The 13,799-nt window shown below is 40.9% G+C and overlaps 1 protein-coding gene across 1 annotated transcript in view; it reads left to right on the forward strand.

Moving 5' to 3' along the window:
- Positions 1-2,321: 2,321 nt before the first annotated feature.
- The window catches only part of TES (testin LIM domain protein), a 28,235-nt gene continuing 16,757 nt past the window's right edge, over positions 2,322-13,799 (forward strand). Inside the window, exons 1-2 of the mRNA XM_054631724.2 lie at positions 2,322-2,503; positions 13,225-13,310. Of these exons, the coding sequence (XP_054487699.2) occupies positions 2,477-2,503; positions 13,225-13,310 (113 nt within the window). The 5' untranslated portion in view covers positions 2,322-2,476. The remainder of the gene's footprint in view (positions 2,504-13,224; positions 13,311-13,799) is intronic.

Genomic DNA, 13,799 nt, shown 5'->3' on the forward strand with positions numbered 1-13,799 from the left:
TTTTTCATTAGATACACAAATTTGTAGGTTTCATATATAAATTTGCAGATAGGAGAGTTGTTAAAAGATTACTATATTCTGGCACTAGATGACACAATTGAAATATGCACAAATCGTGTTTGAGCATCTCCAACTCAAGAAGTTTAGGAAAAATATAAGCAAGTGAAATTATTATTAACTGAGCAGTGTTATAGCTTAGTAGGAGAAAAAAAAAAGAAAAACTACATTATCAAAACTATTACTATGCAATTATACGCAGAGAGATAAGGATAAGCAAAACACACTTAATCATACAAGATTTTCTTTCACTTCTTTTTTGTTTCCTAGAATGAAAATATGCTCCTACAACCACTTCCAAATGAAAAGCATATAATGACAACTATGATGGTTTCATTTCTCTGCTTAGTATGGTCAAAAATACCTATCTAGTCCTTTTAATTGCTGGCATTCAACAGCACATTTACTGAACAGGAATAATCTGCTTGCTCCTTTGACTGTAGTCTGAGGAAGTTATGAGGCTTGATGGTATTCAAACTATAGAGTCCCAGGTACACCAACATCAGGCACTCTTAACTTCCCCTTGTCTTTCAACCCCCAAACTACTAGAAATTAACCACTAAACCAAACAAAATAGAGTGAGAATCAGAAATGAAAACTTAAGTGTCAAACCCAACCAAACAAAATACATGCAGCAGTTCCTATTGTTCACCTCTGTAAGGGAGATACACACTAAATACAGCAGCATTACTTGGTGGACTATGTTCTCTCATTTTTTTCTAATGATACAGCTTGACCCCACCCTCTCTTAGTTTTTTACTGAACTTCTTGGTCAAGATCTGCTGCATAGATTTACCTATAGAAGCTGTTGGCCCATGGCATACACCACGTTGCCAGTCCCAGCCAAAAAGTCACTTTTGCTTTCATCTGCTAAGAGACAACAAACAAACAAACAAACAAACACCATTTTTGCTTTGTTGCAAACTTCTTTCAACAAGTGGTGTCAGACAAAAAAAATTAAATGCTGAAATATTAGTACCTCAGGCCTCTGGGGAAGAAACAAAATTAGCTAAGATCTACTTGAGAAAAGCTGGTAATTGTGGTGAGAAAACACTAGATTCTGCAAATGAATGAAAAAAATATCTACCAAAGTTTTCACCATCACTTCCTAGGGTAGCTATAAAGTCTGTATGAATGGTTGCTACTTTTTCCAAAGATAGAAGAAAAATGAAACATTAAAATATTTATGGAAGTATTCAGTCTTGCAAATGCTTCAATTTTTTTGTCATTTTGCATTACATATATATTGTAGGTAAAATACAATGCATATTATCAGTGGCATCCCAGGACTGAACACACGTGGGCACACGTGTTGGAAGACTGGGATCAGTCTGATTTCTTTTCCGGCAGGCAGGGAGGTGGAGCCTGGCACCCAGCCCTTGCGGGCATGGCCCTGCCCAGGAAGTCGCTGGGAATTCGGGAGCAGTCTCGGCCAGGCGGGGCACGGTAGAACCTTGGCCGGCTCCTGCTCCTCCTCAAGTCAATAAACCACAGAATTGTCAGGGTTGGTAGGGACCTCTGGAGATGGTCTAGTCCAATCGCCCTGACAAGGCTGGGTCGCGTAGAGAAAGTGGCACAGGAACGTGGCCAGGTGGAATATCTCCAGTGAGGGAGACTCCACGACCTCTCTGGGCAGCCCGTTCCAGGGCTCTGTCATCTTCAAAGTGAGAAAGTTCTTCCTTACGTTGAGGTGAAACATTTTGTGTTTTGGTTTATAGCCATTGCTCCTTGTTCTGTCACTGGGCACCACTGAGAAAAGCCTGACAGGATCCAGCTGACAGCTGCCTTTGAGATATTTATGCATTAATGTGATCCCCTCTCAGTGGTCTCTAGACTAAACAGGCCCAGCTGCTGCAGTGTCTCCTCATAAAAGAGATGCTCCAGACCCCAAATGATCTTTGTGGCCCTCACTTGGCCCTCTCCAGTAGCTCTTGATCTCTCCTGTGCTCAGGAGCCCAAAACCCAACCTAGCGCTCCAGATGTCGCCTCACTAGCGCCGAGCAGAGGGGCAAGGACCACCTGCTGCCCATACTCCTCCCGATGCACCCCAGGTTACCACTGGCCCTCCTGGCCTCAAGGGCACATTCGCAATATAGCCCAAGATTTCCTCTTTTCTCATGCTTCAGGAGGCTCAGCATTTGCATGGGTGTGTACCCGAAGGCGAGAGCCCGCAGCGGCAGCGCCCCGCCGTCACCTCCCGCCGCACCGGGGCTGACTCACGGCCGGGCCGGGCCGGGCGGGGCCGGGCGGGGCGGCGCGGATTGGCTGCCGGGCCGGCGGCGGCCGGCGGGGATTGGCTGCCGCGCGGCCTTTGTTCGGCTGCAGCCACTGCCGCAGGGCAGCGGAAGTTTGAGCGTGGCGGAGCGCGCGAGCGGAGACTCCTCCGTGGGAGCTGCCTCAGAGCCCGAGCCGCCCCGCCATGAACCTAGAGAATAAAGTGAAGAAGGTAAGGGGGGCTGTGCGCCGGGCTCTCTGCCGCGCACGCCGCTGTCCGCTCTCCGGGGAGCGGCAGACCCGCCTCGGCGCTGCAGCCCCCGCGGGGACTGCCCTGGGCTCGCCCCTCGGGTGCCGGGGTCAGCCCTTGCCGGCTCCCTGCGTTCCCGCCCGGGCCCCGTGGCAGCAGAGCCGCGTGCCGGGCAGCCCCGGTGCGCACACGGCCGGGCTGCCTCCCTGCTGCCGGCCCTAGGTAATCGCCGCAGTTGGTGTCCCAGGTGGGGAGTGCCGCTGTTCTGTCATGCAGTAAAACATGTGTTCGGTCCCCCCAATAAACCCCTGAGATATGATAGTTGTTTTCATTTACGTGCGCTGTGTATGTAGTATGAAACTTAAATTACGAGCAGCCGAGTCGCTGTTTGTGGTTATGTTAGTGATTGATTGCAGACCTGTGATGTGACTGACTCCTTACAAGTGTGTTATCAGAGGTCCTATGGATTACCCCCTTGAGCGAGAAGCCTGGGCTTGATTTTTCTTCATTTTTAAAGGCATATTGACTAGTTAGTTGCGTCAAACTGGCAAGAAACAAAAGGTAAGTAAAAGAAAGCGATAGGTGATCTAATTGTATTGAATCTCTTTCCGAAACTAACCAGTTAAAACTTCCTATTTAAAACTGACTTCACGTGGGATACTCTTTGCTTCTAATTCTTTCACAAATTAAATGTACTGCTAAAGCACTGACATTTTTAAAATTAAAAACTTATTCGTAGTATCTTTTTTGATACTATTTGATAAGGAGAAAAGGAGCTTTATATGTGAACATGGGTTAAATCTGTACATAACCCTCATGAATACATGAAAAGTAGTCTTTTGAAATGCGTGTTGTAGGAATGTGTGGGGGGTTTATTCCTGAATTGTTCTTCTAGCCTGCAAGAAGCTGACCTGGGGGTGGAAGTAGTTGTGGAAGGCTACCTGTTAAGGCTGAATCCTTGCAGTGGGTGGCCTTGAGTTACAGCTTGCTTCAAGTGATGACACCATGTGATAGTGTCACTTGGGTGAGGATCCTGCTTTGGAGGGACTGCCTATCTCAACCCCCACTTATTCAGCCATCAGCTTATAGATGGGTGTAGCTAAGTACTACTGCTGTCTTTAGAAGCTGGTTGTGTGCACAGGGTTGTTCCCCTTCTGTGACTCCTTGAATGCAATGAAAATAAGCTTCTTGAGTAGATTTGCTTGTATTTTCTAAGCACAATTTAGAACTCAAACTTGATGGCATCAAAGAGCTTGTTTGCTGGAAGCTTTTTGAGCTCCAGGAGGTGAAAGATGCATATTTGCGGAAGATAGAGCATTCTAATTCAGAATTTATATATGTAAGAGAAAATAAATATGGGGTGTGAAATCACTGATAAAATTCTGCTGATAATGGAGTCTTGGTTTGAGTGAACTTGTAGTGGCTGAACATCTGCATGAAATTACTCCGTAATTATTGGGTAGTTGTGTGTGTTTTAAATTTATTTGACTATTTTGCTATATTTTTCCTGCTTATCTTTTACTTCTCTTCTTCATCAACTTGGAAGATTCCTGACAACTTTTTCTGAACCTGCTCAAATAGACACAAAAGCTAGTTCCACAAAAGAAACCAGCAAAGCTCTGTTTTATGAAAGTAGTATTTCTATTCTGCTCTGCTTTAGTGTTAACATGCAGAGATGTCTATGATTTGAAAACTATCACATTTTTTCTGTTTCTACAAGTACATTCAGACACCTGTCTGTTACTGTGCTATCTCTCCTCCCTCGCTCGAGTCTTCTCAACTTCTTTCTCTTTGTAACTTGGGTGAAGCTAATTTTCCAAGAGAACAGAAGAGGCTCTTTGAAAGTCCCTACAGGGAGAACTGGGAAGCTTTACTAGGTACCAGCAAGTTCAGTACAAAATTCTTCTTTTTTGACTACCAAAATTTATTCAATCAAAACTTCTTAAATTTTGTACACTGAATAGAATAATAGTTTCATGTCAACTCTGGAATAACTGTGTGTCTTCCTTTTCTGTCCTTTAATTCCAATTCTCAACCTGTTTGTTTTATTATCTTTTTGCTTCTCTTTTTTTGGCAACTTCCTTCTTTCTTGAAAGGTGGAAGAACATTCTGAGAGGTGTCCAGTCAAGATTATCAGAACCAGTGAACTACTTGGCTTTTAGAAGAAACTTGTCCCGAGATGGAGATGCCTGTGTCAGATTTTTAGTCCATCAGCAGCAATGGGTTTCTTTACCACATGCTGTGGTTCTCACCTGTCTTTGTCTTGCACCCTGGAGCAAAATAGCTTGAGTTCTCTTACAAAATGTACTTTATGTAACCTTTTATTTTGTAGTGACTTGTACATATTTGTTGCCTGGCAAATAACCTGGTAAATATTATGGAGTGGTGAGTAGCTAATCTGCCTGTTGCGCAGAAATTTCCTAAAGCACTGGGCAGAAGAAAGCAGGAATTGTCATGTTGTCCCTAGATGAGTAATTCCATTGCATTTTTGAACTCTGAGTTTAGATGTTGGCGATTCTGTAGCCCTTGTGTTCAGCAGGGCAGAAGGAAATGAATGCCTGTTGGAGCAGCATGTGGTGTGGAGGCTCAGACACTCAGCTGGTGCTGTAGAAAAGCTTCTTCCCCTACCCACAACTGCTAATTTATAACTGTACAGGGTAATATAATGGAATGTTTTCTGTTTCTGGGAAACCTGATAGATCGAGTTTCCAAGGTGACATTCCTAAGATTTCTCTAAGTGTCAGTAATCCGGGAGTCCATTCTTCAGTTTTGAGCTTCTGTACTGTCTCTTTGGACAGCTGCTATATAGATTTTTATCTACATGTCTAGGTTTGTGTGAAGAAAAAAACGCTCAGAGAAAGTCTGTTTTCATTGCTGATACTAGGTTTGCTGGGTTTTTTCTCCAAATGTAGCAGTTCTGTCACAGTCTGTCCGATTGGAATTGCTTCCCTCCAGGACAAGACCACTAGGACTCCAACAATGTACCTGTTCTTCAGCAGGAAGAACTACTGCCCCACCTGCCACAATTTCTAACCCATCCTTTCAGCAGTGGATGCCTTTTTACTTTCTGTCTTGTGACAGAAAAGCAGCAGTCCTGTTTAACATACCTTTCTGAAGGAATCTTAAGGGCACAGTTTCCTTGGCTCACACTTTTAATTTAGCTTCTGTTTGGTTTCTTTCACATGTTGTAAAACTCATCTTGCTGTCTTAATGAGTGGCCAAAGGAACCAGTACTGCTCTGTAGCCAGATGTCTCGCTTGGTCTGAATCCTGGCCTCTGGACAGCCACAGCCTGCCAGAAACAGAAATTTCAGCATGAACTTTCTGCACTGAGCAATATATATGCAGAACATATGCAAATGTGTGGTCATGTAAATTTTGTAGTCAGTTCCCCATGCATTTTAGAGCTATTAAGTAACTGGCAAACATCTAAGCAGTGAATAGTATCTTTTTGGCTGCCTTGTGAATACTAAGTCTAAGACTTTCCTGGTCTGTTACAATTTTCCTTTTGAATTTAGGGAAAACTGTACAGTTTTCTCCTTTTTCTCAGGGGGAATTAGATTTGCTCTTGCACTTGAAGATCATGAAGATAGTGTTTGTATAAAACAATTGCACAACAGAGCTGAAGGGTAAGAACAGGAGCTCCAGCTTGAAAAGTACTTGTGCAGAAACAGACCACTGTTTCTTCCAAATACAATATATGCTGTGTTCTCAAACCTTGCTTTGAGGCTATAGGGAACATAAAGATTTAATGCTTTGTGTTGAATACTCTAGCAGAACTTTGTTCTAACAGCCTGGATTCCTGCCCTGTCTGCCACCTCTGTGATCTTGGGAAAATGAATCAGTAGGTCACGGTCCTGCTTTTCAGCCGTGCTGGCAGCACGGTCTCATGCTTCACTAGAGAAAATAAGAATCTGGCACTGAGTCTGTTCTATATAAACTTTCACAGTATAGTACTTGCTTTATAAAAGGAACTTTGCTTGCAGTGGAGAAGGGGCAGGGCAGTTTGGGGGGAAGAGGTGCAACTTCTCTAGTGGGGAATTTGTGTGTGGTTATTTTTCAGTGGCGTGAGACCTAGTTTGTTCTGTTACAGTTGGAAAACCAAACACTGAGTGTTTTAGACATTGCTAAGTCAACAACTGTAATGATCTTTGATAAATGAATGGTGAATAAAGTATGTATAGGAGCAAAGTCAACTTTTCTGTGTTTTGCACAGCATGATTTAGTAATGTCTGCTGGGCTGCACTTCCTGTTGAGGTCACTGTTTGTTTTGGTGTTACTGCTATGGAAACCCATTATAGTAGATCTTTTTTGCTGTTTCATATGTATAGTAAGATCAAGGAAATGTACTTTTATTCAGGGGTGAGTTTTGACTGAAAGTGGAAGAATTAAAAACTTTATATAGATATGAGAGGAACTACTTCAGTTTTGTTCATAATCTAAGTAACTGCTTCCTACACATGCTGTGGGGTTTGAGGGTTTTTTCCCCCCCAGCAAAGTTAAAAAATTATGTGGGCAATTTTTTGGAGCACCTGTCTGAATCTACACCTCTAGCTATTTTTTTGTCCAGCATCCCTGGATAGCAGCTTGGCAAATATGGCACAGCTGAAATAAACTTTTTGACTCTTATTCTTTTTTCCCCAAGACAAAAGTACTCCCCAGGTGTCTGACTTAAATCTCTGATTAGCAAGTCAAGAAACTCCTTGAATGCAGGACTGCATGACTTTTAAGATCAGATGGACGTTTCTTCCATAGGGTATAATTATAAACCAAGTATTTTGCAGCAAGGGGGAAAATTAACAAACTTTGAGTTACAGTATTTTGTCATAAAAGTAACAAAGATCTGATTCTGAAGTTGTTCCTGGAAAAAAAATGTTTCTATTTTTCTCTAAGTAAGTAATAGTAATGGTGACTAGCAATTTTGAATGAAATTTTAGTGGTAAAAGTTGCTTAAAAATACTTTTTTTTACTTCAAGAAAGTATAATGAACATGTCATGCAAATTACTGTCTTCTTCCTAGCAGATACAAAGTTTACAGTTATGAGGGTGTTGATGTAAATATCTATAATGTAGTACATTTTAAAATTGTATTTTGCAATCTAAATAGATATGCATGTTTTATTTATATAAATAAAGAAAATAATACTAATACTAACTAATACTTATGTGTATTGGTTGTGTATATGTATGAAATATGTATGCATGGTTTTTTATAGGGAAGTATATGCACAAACCCCCCATACATATAGTTTTTGCTGATGCCCAGAGTTGGTGGGGTTCTTTTAGGTCCTGGAGACCTTCAGGAAGAGCAGAGCTCTTAAGATGAAAGCATGTCACACCTGTTACCTAGCATCCCAAACTTGGTCAAATGAACAGGTAAGGAGTAAGGAGGCTTCTGTCATTCATGACATTTCTGGAGTACACCAGATCTAACTGTACTCCAGTACTGCTGTGTATGTGTTTCTGGTTTTACTGGGGAATTTTTTGTTGTTTTCGAAGTCTGCCTAACTCTTTATTTGTGCCTTTTTTTCAGTCTGAGGTTGTCTAGCTACAGCTTTTAAAAGCAGAAAAAAAGCATGCACTTTCCTGCATGACTAAAGCTCCTAAAAATGAATGTGTAGGTTTCCAGGTCTGCTTCTCAAAACCTCATGTTAGAGGACACAACTGGGTAAGAGTGCTGATGTCAGAACAAAATACATGGAGTATTGTGAAAATGCCTCTGCAGTTCTGGATGATGGATAGTGTTCTATTGAAGGTTTACAGATTGTGTTATTGTGTCAGCTGCATTCAAACTCAGCTAGTGTAATGCTGGACTTTGTGAATACAACACTTATTTTCTATCCAGCTGAGCTATCTTTGATAGCTGTTAGCCTTTTGAAGGTACACTATGTAGCAGTGTCTTAAATATTTAAATTCTGAGATGTTTGATATTTAGTAGAAGATAACACAATAAACTCGTGTGACTTTTGTACTATCAGGCTACTGCAGCTCCTTGATTTATTCCTCTGCCTGTCCAGATCATCTTCCAAATATTATTCTTGGATGCAACCACTTTTTGGCATCCTTCTTTGTGTACAAAATGGACTTCTGTACCCAGGGTTCTTAATTCCAGACAACTTTCCCCAAATCAAAACACATATTAAAAAAACCCCAGGGTCACAGTTGCCATCAATTTTAATAGATGTGTTAAAAACAAAGTGTTTTGTGGGATACTGCTCTTTGTTACAGATCAGAATTTTTTTTCCTTCTCATACAGTGTCTGTCAGTTTTTTAAGAGCATTGTCCAGATACTCATATGTCTTTTGTAGTGATTTGTTCTTTTATCATTTTGGAATCAGAAGAAGTATCATTGCTCTGTTTTTAAAGTTTAAATGCTGTAACCTATTTTAATTTTCTGTTTGTTGTGTTTCCCTGCTGGAGATGACTTCTGATAGTACAGAATATAGTGATATAGGATCAGATCTCAGCAACAGAGAATGCACAGCAGTGAGATCTCTTAGGTTTTTCGGGGGTTTTTATGTCTGTCCTGTCTGCTTTACCTACTCTGAAAGTGCCTAAAGCACATTTAGATGTACTAGAAATCTCTTGTTCTCTACAGGTGCTTTCCCACTCAAACACCCAAATAGATCAATAGTTAACTAATCTTCAAACCAGAATATTCCTAGGATTTTAGGGTAAACTAAGAATAGCTTTAGCATGGATCACTTCAATTCTGTGCTTGGAGCACCTTGGAGGAGAAAGCTCTGCAAAAAGGATAGTAAAGAGGATTTAGTTCTGATCTCTGGCTCACTGTTAATTGTTGCAATCCATTAATGATAGCATTGTCACTGTATAGCCACGTCCTTTCAAATTCTGGAGGGATCTGTAGCACTGGAAAGGTTTTTGATCTTTTGCAGAGGCTGAGTACAAGTATTGTCTTAATGTCTGTGGCAGGGTGAAGCTCACCTGTCTGGTAGTACAGGAGTCCTCTTGGAATGAGGAAGGAAAACCAGCTGGAGCCCGAGTTAATTCTGGCCTTGTGGTGGGACTGAGGAGATAAGGAATGTTCAATGAACTTTAGAAGAAATCCTTCTGATAAGCCAGGATTAAACTATTTCTTAGGAACTGCTGTTTCTCTTACGCTTCTGAACAAACTCTTAGACACTTGAATATGATCATTTGAGTTTTTAAGATGATAGTAAGCTTCTGTGCATGACTCTCTCCTTACTGTAAGGCAGCCGGCTTTTGTCACTAGATTCCAGTGTGAACTAAAATGGGCAGTCTTTCACTAATTGTCACTTGGCTGTAACCACTTAAAGCTTTTTGCCCTTGGGTGCCATGTAATCTTGAAAGCAGCATGCAGTGGGTGATCTCAGTCATAGTTATACCATCTTCTGTACTCGGGCTGTTTAAATCAGTACTGGGTGTTTTGGTAGCACCAGATGGGTTTGGTTAGCTTTTGCTGTAAAATGAAAATTGATGGTGGTAGACAGACAGGAACCTTCTTCTGGCAGGATTCAGCTGGCCTGTCTGTGCCATTTTTTTCCATAACTCCATTTATGGGGAAAATGGGTTCCCTGCTGTTCCAGACATGTATTACCTCTCCAGTGCTCAGCCTGCTCTGTATCTCTGGGTGTTTCTGCCTGCAGCTGGCCATGTTCTGCAAAACACATGGAGATAGATATGGATAGCTCTAAAGAAGCACCACACTGAAGTTTTAGGCTGAGTTTCCTAAACTACAACTGAATTGGCTGCTGAAGAACAAAATCATTTCTGAGGCTAATGCTTTCTTAGAGCTGAAGGATGTCCTGTTATAGGACTCTGGAGAAGTACGTGTAATGTGCTGACTTGTGGATAACAATAGCCTGCAGTGCTTTTGAGTTTGGCTATTTTATATCTTAACTTTTGGCAAGCAGCCATATAGTTTCTCTGTCAGAACAAAGGCTGAGGCTGTGTGTGCATCTAGAATCACATCTAGTTTGGTTTTTAGTGTGCCTTTCAGTCTTGAGCTAAACCTTTTCCATAAGGTGCCCAGACATTGTGTATAGAAAGGTAATTTCCTTCTTTCTGTTTCACAGCAAACTGAAAAACCTGTTTGAAACAAGTCTCTCATTTGCTAATTCAATTTATTTGTCTTGAGCTGCACAAGCATTTACATAATGGTGTGCTCTTTATTTCTGGGGAGGGAATATAGAATGCTGTATTTCTAAAGAAATCTGCACTAAGACTGCTGGTTGTGAAAGTGCAAGTAGGCTGGCTGGTTGTCTCTGTAGTCTGTATTTTCTGGGTGGAGCATTTAGATAGCACCTATTTCCTCTCCTTTTGTTTCTGAAGAGGTTTTTTTTTTGGTTTTTTTTTTTTTTTTAGCTTAAAAAACCCCTTAAATGTTAGGAGGCTTGGAAATGATAGTTAAAATGGTTTTTGCAATTTTTTTATATTTCCTACTTGAATTTCAGATACTGCTTTGGAAATTCCTGAAATGCCAAGCTTATTTCTCAGTAGTATAAAACAGTATAACTGTTGTCACTGTTACAAGTGATCCTGTGTTTCTAAATCTTCTAATTGCAGTACTAATGAGTTTATGATTATTTCCCTTTATTCTCATTGCACTCTTTTTGAAGGAAGGGAGAGCCTGAGCATAAAAAATGCCAGTTTGTAACTGAAGTAGCAGCAAGAGAGAATGGGTTAATGTTGTCTTTTTTGGGGGGGGAGGGGGGAGTTTTGTTTGTTTATTAGGGCAGTGCAACCATATTTTAAGTTTAACAACTTTTTAGAGAAGATGACTTTAAAAACAGGAAAAACAACACCAAATAAAAAACAACCTCTCCCTCCTCCCCCTATCCCCCCCCCCCCCCCCCCCCCCCAAAAAAAAAAGTTGTTTTGTGTTGCTTTAACTTCCTTTTTCCCTTTAGAAAACATCCTGGCCAACATCTTATTCTCTTTGAGTGTGAATTGGGAAGAGTGCTCAGGGTTTTTGTGATTTGTGGTGTGTGTCTGTGTGTATATGGGATCTCTGGATTTCAGATGAGAAGAGTCCTATAAATGCCCATCTTCATTGAAGGTGAACTTTTATTAACCAGTTAGCTTATCAAAAGTGTAGCTGATGAAGAACTTAATCTTCAAAGTTATGCTTATTTTACATATCTACTGCTAGGTTTCAAGTTAGCACCTCATGTGAACTCTATGAGCCCTTAGGTTGATGAAGATGTCACCATGATCACAGCCAGCTTGTATTCATCTTCCAGATACAGAATAAATAATGTCATGTCCTTCTGTCCATCCCTGCAGTAGCTTAATAGCTGCCAACATACCTCCTTCTTCTACATAGCTCACAATCTCCAGGGTAGTTTTCCTCAGGAATGTCTGATGATTGTTGAGGCAGTGATCCATTTATTGCCAAGTAACTGAAAACATGGTATTCCCTGCATTTTACCACGTGTTCTGTATTAAACAAGTGGTTTGTGAATAATCTGTTCTTTATTTTGGACAGAGACCAAGTTGAAAAGTTGACCTGGTTTATATCCTTGTACATACAATAATAGTAGTATCATTTCTCTCAGTAAATGGCAAAATTAATAATAAAACTCTATCACCACATGTAATTAACTATGGCATTGTGTTGTTGCCAGAACTAAAGTCAGTACGAGAACTTGTCAGTTCTAGCTCAGTTTCTATTCATGGTAAGAGCTAAACTGCAGGTGAGCTGTTTCTACCTGCAGCCAGTTGGGAGCACTCCTCCTACTGCGTGGGGTGTGGGGATGGGTTCCTCTCTGCATGTTGGGCATGAGCCTGCATACCCAACTGTGGCCACACTTCCATGGTCCTGCATCTGTCTGATTTGAGAACCATATTCCTCAAAGGTTTAAAGTGCTGGAGTGAGACATTTTAATTTTACTGTGCTATATGAATGCGTAAGTTATCGTGCTTCGTATTTGTTAATCACCTCAAACTTACAAGTGGCTGTTACTTGGTTAAATTTGCTGATGTGTTGCTATATTGTGTGAATACTTTTACTCTGCACTGTTGTCTGTGTTCTCTGATATTTCCTCTGCATTATGAATTGGTCATCCATCCTTTTGAAACCCTTTACATATTGCTTCTGGTCACTGGTTTTGCTAACTGTGCTGTTTCTCTTTCCTCTCAGAAAGTCAGCTGGTATGAGTCCAGCTGAAATGTAATTGTAAAAGGGGTATGCTACTCTTAGTCACTATCAGAGTAGCCTCAAATATACTTGGAAATATTACACAAACCACTTAGTTGTTTCCTTTATTCAAGATTAGTGCAAATAAATCTGGGGTCTGTTTATTTCTTGGTCTCCTGTATTTTGCCAAGTCATATACTGTAAATCACTTTGTCCAGATAGCTGGATTAAATGTCCTTTGACTTGAGGTCTTCTGGCCTCACTTACTCTGATTTCACAGCCTTAGACCGAAGGAAATGCTGCCAAGAATCTGCTTCTTCTCTTGTGTGAAGTTGGTAGAGCAAGCTGAGCTGGGGAGAAAAGTACTAAGGCCACCTCTGCCTGCTTAGCTCAGTCCTGTGTAGAGGCTTGTGTGACCACTGCTACTTATATAGATGTACTATATAATGATGTCCTTATGTCAGCTTAGTCAAATGTTTAATCTTTTGCTTTAGCTGTTGATTGCAGATTATAGAGGCATCAGTAAGATCATTCATGCACCATAATACTTGAGGCTGACTGTAGTCATCTTCCTCTGTACACAGATGGGCTTGGGCCATGAGGAAGGATTTGGTGCCCCCTGCTTAAAATGCAAGGAGAAGTGTGAAGGATTTGAGCTTCATTACTGGAGGTAAGTGACACCAAATGTATCCTGAGCTGTGACTCAGCACTACAGACCTTGACATATGTGTGTAAATGTCTAAGTAACATTTACATTTTTGTTCTCTCTCTCTCAATTAAACTCTTAAGATGTTTTTAAAAAGCTGACACGGTTCAGGGCCAGAAATTCTCAGATGCATTACAACAGAGTATTTAATCACTTGTGAACATGCTTTTTATCTGTCCCGAAATGAATGGTGGTGCTTCTACTGCAGCATTTGCTTTAGCTGACTAAACAATTGAAGTAGATTTGTAAAAATATGTCTTGCTTTACTGTAAGAGACATCACAGGGAAGAAGTAGGTTTTACCTCCGTAATAAAATGCTTTTTCAACTCCTGACCAAATATGTAAGCTTTGATCTGAGATGCTATGTAAAATTATTTTGAAAATATTTGAAACTTTGTACACACCTAGAACTTATTTAGATAGGGAGGAGGTGTCACTTGTGTGTGTCACATA

This window comes from Agelaius phoeniceus, chromosome 5, assembly GCF_051311805.1.
Source record: "Agelaius phoeniceus isolate bAgePho1 chromosome 5, bAgePho1.hap1, whole genome shotgun sequence".
Taxonomy (NCBI): Eukaryota; Metazoa; Chordata; class Aves; order Passeriformes; family Icteridae; genus Agelaius; species Agelaius phoeniceus.